The sequence below is a fragment of the Neopelma chrysocephalum genome, unplaced genomic scaffold, assembly GCF_003984885.1.
Source record: "Neopelma chrysocephalum unplaced genomic scaffold, ASM398488v2 Primary Assembly neopelma1_24, whole genome shotgun sequence".
Taxonomy (NCBI): Eukaryota; Metazoa; Chordata; class Aves; order Passeriformes; family Pipridae; genus Neopelma; species Neopelma chrysocephalum.
The window spans coordinates 11991485-11999943 of NW_020897693.1; the positions used below are offsets into that span (position 1 = coordinate 11991485).

The window sequence follows — 8459 nt, forward strand, 5'->3', positions numbered from 1 at the left end:
GAATCTACATTCTTAGTGTGGACTTGCAGTGCAAAAATCTGTGATAGGATCTGTCGACAAGGCATAAGGGTCTCTCTACTGGTACACTTGGTGGTTTCTGTCCTTTGCTGAAGCATGTTTTTGGGTGACCTGCTAACTATTCTGCAAGACATGCACTTTGGTGATTCTGAGTCCCCAGCCTCATCTTCCTTTCTTGTGCATCAGTGGGATCAGGCTTGATATGCTTTGGCACCGTGATTGGTGTGGTGGAGGTGCTCTGGAAGGTTAATCAGATGTCTTGCTCCTGTGACTCAGCAGCAGCACCATCATAGGGGAGAGGTGTTCCAGTGGTGAGTGCAGTGCAATCATAGAAGAATTACATCCCATATATTCTGCCATCAATTTCTTACTTCTCCTCACCAGTGGATTGCCAGGAAAGACTGACACAGGTCTGGCTGCAGTATGGCCTCTCACTCCTGAGTTACATGGTCAGGTTGTTGCTGCTGTGGTCTCTTCTCAAAGTCTCCCCTCTCCATCTGTCACTGGGATCTGTACATGTAGCCAGTGTCTTGCTCCAACATGGTGAGCAGAGATGTGATGCTTAATGGTCTCTCAGAAGCCAGTGACAGGGTGGAAGAAGAAGGAGAGGCCTTCCTGTCTTCTCCCCTCCTTCTATGCTTTGAATGAGGAAGGTGGACGTGCTTTCTGGCTTGCTGTGGTGCAATATGGAAATACAATGTGGAAACAATATGGGTGGTGGTTTTGTGAGTGCTCCATTTTAAAGCTGATCATGGCACCATCATGCCAGTCACAGAGTCTGTGGAGGATGTTAACCAAGAGAAAGCAACCAAGGAGCCACTGGCACCCGGCACTCCACCTGGAAGGAAAAGTGAACAAGCAAACACCACCGATGGTTCCCATGTCAGTTGGATACCTGCAATTCTTCCAGACAGTGAAGACCATCTTAACCGCTTGCAGACCCCTCTTACTACTAGTAAGAACAATGAATTGTGAACATTTTAATTTATCCGTCAGTAAGTTATTATTGTGGACAATGACTATTGTCCAAGCCCATGCGTACTAACCGTAATTGTAAATTGTTGTCATAGTATGATTTCCTTTTGGGGGTTTGTTATTGTTTATAACCTGCTGATAAGATATCATGAAGGGTATTGACTAAAAGGTTGTAAAGAGTTGTTTGCAAATAACCTTGTGTTATCAGTATGTGGTAACACAGTTATTGAAGTGAAGAAGTCTAAACTTTCTCCTCATGCCAATACATTTGTGATAACATTTTGCCTTTCTTTACTGTTACTGGGCTGTAACTGACATTCATTTGAGAACAACTTTTTTTTTTTATTAAAGGGTTATTCTTCTGATAAAGTTAGTGCAATTAACAATAACAGTATTTGCTTATTATACTACATGTAGCCTTTGGTACATTTTTATGTGTGGTCACATGCTAATTGTATGCAAAATTAAGGGACTTTTCCTTATTTCCAAATGTAGTTTCCATACAAATAATCATCGTAACCATAAGGCATTTTTGGTTTTTCTTTTCCAAAAGCCGCTAATCCAAACACTGTTTTCATGCACTTTCTTGGAAGTTACTGGAACCATTCCAGGGCAGAATTTGGCCAATGCTCTGTGGACATTCTTTGCACACAAGCAAGATTAGGTACCTATGTTTTTACAGCATTATTCAGCAAATACTTTAAAGATAATTCTGTTAGTAATAATTAATTAACCCATTGTGAGATAGAACTTTGCCTACTTTTTTTTTTCCAAAAATTTTGTATAAACCCAGTAAATTCAACTCTGTCAAAATTGCCTAGTTATAGCATTTTGACATAGGCATAGCAATATAAATGCAAAATATATTTTTGATAAAATTTTATTGGAAATATAAATCTGTTTTTCATAATGGTTTCCTACTACAACAAACTCATTTCTTGACTTTCGCTAGCCCTGTTCACTCAATTAATCCAAGCTTCCTCCTTAATTTTATGTCCAGACATTACACACTGTGAAAAGACTTTTGCTACCTTTTTGTTTTGAGCACATAGAACATGTAACTGGTTTGAAGATAATTTTCAGTGTGAATATCTGCATCGAATCTTTGCAGTGTCAGTGCCCTGGCAAAAGGCTGTTTTCTTAAAACTCTGCCTTTTTTCGTTTACTTTCTCTTGGTGCTTTTTAAAAACACAACACAAGGGAATTACTAGGACACTACTATTTTCATAAAAAAATTTATTTACTGAATGGTTCATTCATTTGTAATGTTTCCTCATATAGGTGTAATGGCATGGAAAAGATTCATGAATGTATTGGCAGGCTACAGTTAAAGGCTTTCTCTGAGCAGATGGATGGTTTGATATACTATACTACTTTGTTTCTCTTGCTTTTTTTCTACAGCAGTGTTTAAGCTGTGGTCTGACATCACACTAAGTGTCCAAGTGTCCACAGAATGACAAATCAGTCCATGGAAGGAACCCCAAAAATAAGTGTCCATAAAGAAAAAAACCCTAGTGTGTTACCAAAATGAAATGCAGAGAGCTTTTGAGGATCCCTCCCTGCCACTTGCAAGTGCCTTCCCAGAGCCAGAACAGCAGGGGACACGACTGAATCCAGCTTCTTCTTCTCAGTGCTCAGGGGAATAGCAAATGTAGCACATTCTCTAAGCACACGCATTTTAATAAATGTCCTACTGCCTTTCTAAGGGGCTTTGTGAAGGAAAAGCTCTGGCATTTTTCAAGGATGATATAAAGCCCCTCAAAGAGTCTGCTGAGATGTGGGGTAGACAAGTTAGTATGTTCCTCTTGGTCAGCTTTCTTTGATGCTAGATCAGGACCCTTAGCCGCTGAATTACTGCTCTGTCCTTTGTTGTGAGATATCACTAAACAACACACCAGTCAATAAGTTTCTTATTAATAAAAATAATGAAAACATCTGGAAGATTCATGAGCTGCTTGCTGGCAAAGCAAGAGGGGAAAAACATTCTTCTTGGTTTTGTATTTGCCAGCTGTTATTAGGAAGGGAGATCAGAAATGCTGGATAGAAATGAGTTCCAATGTGTGTTAAAGAAAAAGAACTTTACAGCTGATTAGAGTCAGTGCTTAATTTACTCTGTAAGACTCTAGAAGAATTCAGAGAGGTGGAAATCTGTAATATATTTTTTGTGGTGATAATGAAGTAGTAGTCCCAAATGGAATTACTGTATCTATATTCTGCTGATAATTTACAACCATTCAGAGAGCTGTCATTCTACTTAATGAGAGTATTGCAGTTTTAACATTCAGTTTTACCCTGTGTCAGAATAGAATTAATAGTTTCAAAATTTCTCCATTCAAACCTTTTAGGTTTAAATAAAAAAGTAAAATTCTCTCTCTCTCTCCTTTTCTCATTCTCTTTTTCCCATGGAACAGACAAGATGTTTGACCTGTATGACAAAAGCCTCTTTAAAAAGTTGCCAACACTTATGTCTTTACATTTTATTCAGAAAATTTCTAGGCAATCATAATCACATTTTGATTCACCAAAAAAAAGAAACATATAAGAGAGACAAGAGCAGAAAGCCATGAGTTTTATTTTTCAAAATACTAAAGCTAGCCATAGTTCAGATAAGTATGATGCTTATATGTAATAGTTTTCAGTATAAATACTTCAGTACTATAAGTTGCTTCAGCATGAACTTCCCAGAATATGTTTTTTTAATAGTGAAAGTCATAGTCTTTGTACCTTGCTGTTAAATACTCACTAAGCATATTTGGCCTAATGGATAGCTTTTTTTCTTTTCTTTAGGCTCTACCTCTAGTATATATGGTAATGAAGGACCACGCAAGGGACATTATGGATCCACTACTTCCCCTGGAGACACCACCCCAACAAAAATAGATTCACAGCCAAGGTCGGCCCGTGTACCAGGTAGGTTTTTGAAGTCATGTTTTAAAAATATAAGCACAGAGTTGCATTCATATGAACTAAAGTAAGAGATGAAAATAAGGTCAAGTACAATTGTTCAGGCTTTGTTATGAATCAAATAATATTCAGCACTTCACTAGTAGTCTAAAAAATGGAACATATTGTAACTCATCTAATTTTCCAGCAATATTGAGATGAGAGAAACCATGCATTTGGAGAATGGGATTAAGATTCAAATAATTTTTATGAATTGATAGGAAATCAGGCAAATCTCGTTAAAGATCTATTCACAATATTGTATCCATGAGAAGAATGTTCAGTAAAAATGATAGCTGAGACAAGTGTTGCAGAATAGAGTTTGCAGAATAAAATAAAATAAAAAGAAGCCAACACCATGATACAGTTGTAAAAGAATGCAAATATATTCTGGGACATATTAGCAATAAAGTAATTTTTAAAACAGAGAAAGTAATTATCCCATTCTACTTAGACCTAGCAAGTCCAGAGCTGAAGCTCTGTGTTCAGTTCAAGGCATTGCTCACTCACATAGGAAAGAAATGGAGAAAAGCATACAGAAAATTTTGGAAAGGTAACCTTTGAAGCACCTTCTGAAGAACCTATCATTTTCAGAGAAAACTGAGGGGAGATATAAGAAGACCACGCTAAAAAAAGAATGCTTATCAGTTTTTCACCACAGAGTAATAATAATTAACTAATTAGAAGTAGTAATTTGTTTCAAATAAAGTGTAAGAGTTTTGTTAAACAAGGGAGACCTGTTTCAAACAAACAAAATCAAGGAGTTAGCTCTTTGTAGAGGACCTCCATCTGTAATGGTAGTAGGGCTATAATGGTAGCAGAGAAGAGGCTACTGGGAAGGTCTTGACACCTCCTTTACTAAAAATGTACTAGAAGTCATCCTACTTCTTGTAGGTGTGTCATGCTAAGCCTTTTCTTTTGCTCTTGGAGTAAGCCAGTGATATAGCTCCTCTTCACCTATGCCCACCAAAATGCAGTACTTATGGGTGATAACAATGATGGGATATTTAATCTGAGTTGGCCTGTGTATAGCTGAGTGATGAAAATTTATTTGACTTACACAGAAACATTCTGTAAAACGAACAAACATCCATGCAAAGCAGGAAAAGAGTGACAGTTTAATAAAAGTAGAAGAGATTGTGTTCTTGCAGTTCTACATGAGATTCTTGCAAAACTATGTGAGATACGTTAACATGCTTTTCTCCCCTTCCTCATGTCTCCCTGTAGAATGGCTGATCATAGTGGCTGCTCTTGTGGCACTTGTATTGATTCTTGCAGTGTGCATTGCTGTTAACAGTCGGAGAAGGTAAGCTTGGTCAAAGAGTAGAAAGACACAATACAGGAAAGAGCATCCTCTGCGATGCTCTGTGACTTGGGGTATGAGAACCCAGGTGACCATGTCCTGCACAGGTCACACATCAGCCTCTACACTCACATGGAATCATGTGACATCGGTAGCTGTATAAACAACTGTATAAACAGCTGTATAAACCGTTTAGTCTTGGAAATGGAAATTAAGTGTATATAGATCACAGAAAATTAATTATTCTCTACCTGTTAGTTATTAATAGGAAAATCTTGTTCACTGAGAGAAAAACCGTGAGATGCACATAGACAGTAGCAACCACAGGATGAGTTGAGTATAATCCTCCACCATTAACAGTGTTGTCTGTGTACAGTGTGGAGGGCTGTGTTGGACAATTGCTATCGTAGGATTAATCTGTTCCTTCCAAATAAGAGTCAGTATCATAGCTGGCAGTCACAAGGATATATTCTAACATTGCTATCAGAGCTCTCAATAGCTTTATTTACTCTACTTTACAGATGAAGAAGCTGAGCAATGAAAAGGTGCAGTGATCTGTGCTAAGTTAGCCAGGAAATTTGAAAAAACCCTAACCTAAAGCATAGGCTATAAAGTTCTTACCGCTTTCTTTTCTCTGGGGGCTGTTCTAAAGTTACTTCTCGATTGTCTTCAACAGCTTTTTGCTGCTTGAATGTTAAAATTGAGCCCTTTAACAGAGTAACTATTGAATGCTACTTGAATGTTGAATTTGAACTCTGTTTTTTGATCAGAGTAGTAACCATATAATATGTGGAGATTTTTGTTCAGGAAATAGTGAGCAAATTTTTTCCTAGTCTGTTGGTTGCTAAGCGCTCTGAGCTGCTCTTTGAAGAGGCTGTGGAGCTCCACAGCTCCTTGCTGGTGTCCTTCGGCATTTTATGGCTACAGAGCAGGAAATCATTCCCAAGGGTGTATGTAACATTAGCACAGTGAACTGAGGTATTTCAGATAAAATAACTGTCATCTATGAAAATGAAAAAGTGAGCATGAAAAAAATAGTATTTCTGAAACATAATAGTATAATTGAACTGCCAAATTAGTAATTCAGGCAAAATATGCTTCATTTAAGAAGAAGCACTTAAAAGTGCAACTTCACAGAGACATTGTCCCTCTTAGGAGAGCTGTGCTTTGTATATACTCAAGGCTGTTTGAGGAAAAGTAGGATGTTCAACAGTGTGTAGCCATAGAATCATCTTAACAGTCTGAAGCAAACCTGAGAGCTGTAACTAGTACTTTCTTATATATAATATATATATATATATAATATAATGGCCAGTCTTCGCGAACGAAGATTTTTGGGAAAGGTCTTTTACCTTTCAAGCCTGTGCAATGGATTTTTTTTAGGTGAGACACACCATGCGCTGAACTGAGCCCACCCTTTAATCCTAAGGTTCATCTGCCAGGGCCAAGCAAGCTTGGACAATGGCAGTGAGGTCCTCAGGATGTAGGTTTGTTTAGAGTGACCTTCTCATAGATGGATGGCCTCACAGGGCTAACAGGCTCCATCTGCCCGGGGGACTGGGGAATCGAACCTGGGTCGCAGCAGTGAGAGTCCTGCATGCTAACCACTAGGCCACTTACTGCATTGAAGAATACACAGCCCATGGTGGCCAGCATGCATCAGTTTTGGACTGGTGACTTTCTAAAGGAATGAGTGTGTGTGTGTGTGTGTTTTCAGAGCTATATATAAAGTTTACTGGGCATCACTGCAGTGAGTGTAACTTTAAAGACACAGTACCTATTTCCTACCTTAACATCATAAGGAACTGTGCTGCAGATAGTAGCAGTAGTGCTCTGTATTTCCTTGCTGCTCATTGGCTTCTAGGCTTGACACACTAATACAAAGAAAAAGAGAGTTGTTTTGTATAATGAGGTGAGAGCTTGATCCGAATTTTCTACTCCCTCGAGAACTCATGCATTTTCAAAGATGTGGTCCCAAGTCTGGATTTAGAAACTGTCCTTATAGTAGGATATATACAAAGTTCATAAATGTGGGTATATTTAAAGGTTAGAAAAAAATTCTAGCATTCAGTAATGAATGTTATTCCTATATGTAGGAACAATAGATATAAATTGAATAAGTGAGTTCCTGACAAATGTCATTTGGATACTTTCAAAAATAAAATATGTGATATGGAGAACTTTGCACTTTGCATAGTGTATGTCTGCACTGGCAGACACAACTTTATTTTCCAATCACCTTTTCCTAAATATTGACCTTCAATTTTTTTCTTATCTCTGTAAGTCTCTATTAATAGTATTTTATTTTTATTTCTTTCTAGATGTGGGCAGAAGAAAAAGCTAGTGATTAACAATGGGAAAGGGGCAGTGGAGGACAGGAAGTCAAGTGCATTAAATGGAGATATCAGCAAATCACAAGAAATGGTGCACTTGGTTCATAAAGAACGGTCAAATGACCGAACACAAGCATGTGATGAACTCCTGACTGTTAATGAAACACAAAATCATCAGGACCTTGACATGAAGACTGGAGTGTAATGGTACCATGTTGCCAAGTAGATCAGGGCTGGGGACATCAAAATCATGTGGAACTTGAACAGGAATTCACAGATGCACTGTGCTACTGATATCTTTTGAAAATAAACATAAGTTTTATTCCTTTTTAATCACTTTACAATGTTGTCAGGGTTAAAAAATTTACATGTGCTTTCTGAAATATGCCCCAAGAATTGCATAATGCTCTCAGTTCCCAGTCCCTACACAGAAGACTTTCTCTGTGTCCTGGATGTTAGGAGGCATACAAGATTACATCATTATTCCCCAGATGGAAGGTCTTCGCTGTGTGGAGCTTAAGAAGTATCCTGTCACTCCATCTTAGAAACATATAAGGTACTAAACTTGCCATGATACAAGAGTAAGTGAGGAAAAAATGTCAAGAGTGACAATCAAGTCTAAACCCAAAAGGCATGCTCTATAATATCTGAAACATGAGAATCCTTCAGAAATGCCTTCCAGCCAGGAAGAGCAGAGTGCATTCAGAATCTGCCACTATAAACAAAAAGTGACACTTGCTAATTATGTATAGCTTGGTCTGCAATGAGGGAAACCCAGAAGGACAAAATTTATTTATCTCTATTTTTAAATGATACTATGGACATACAACAAGTCTTCTCGGGAGGGATAATAAAGAGATGAACACATGAACTGATACATAATAAAA

At 37.9% G+C, this 8459-nt stretch overlaps 1 protein-coding gene across 4 annotated transcripts in view; it reads left to right on the plus strand.

The window, feature by feature from the left end:
* Positions 1-8452, plus strand: part of CD44 (CD44 molecule (Indian blood group)) — a 45741-nt gene extending 37289 nt beyond the window's left edge. For 2 of the 4 annotated variants that reach the window (XM_027703909.1, XM_027703883.1), the window contains 4 exons: positions 788-973; positions 3781-3903; positions 5164-5242; positions 7561-8452. In XM_027703909.1, coding sequence (XP_027559710.1) covers positions 788-973; positions 3781-3903; positions 5164-5242; positions 7561-7777 — 605 coding nt within the window. In that variant the 3' untranslated portion in view covers positions 7778-8452. The remainder of the gene's footprint in view (positions 1-787; positions 974-3780; positions 3904-5163; positions 5243-7560) is intronic. The other 2 variants (XM_027703891.1, XM_027703901.1) reach the window with 1 other exon arrangement.
* Positions 8453-8459: the final 7 nt, after the last annotated feature.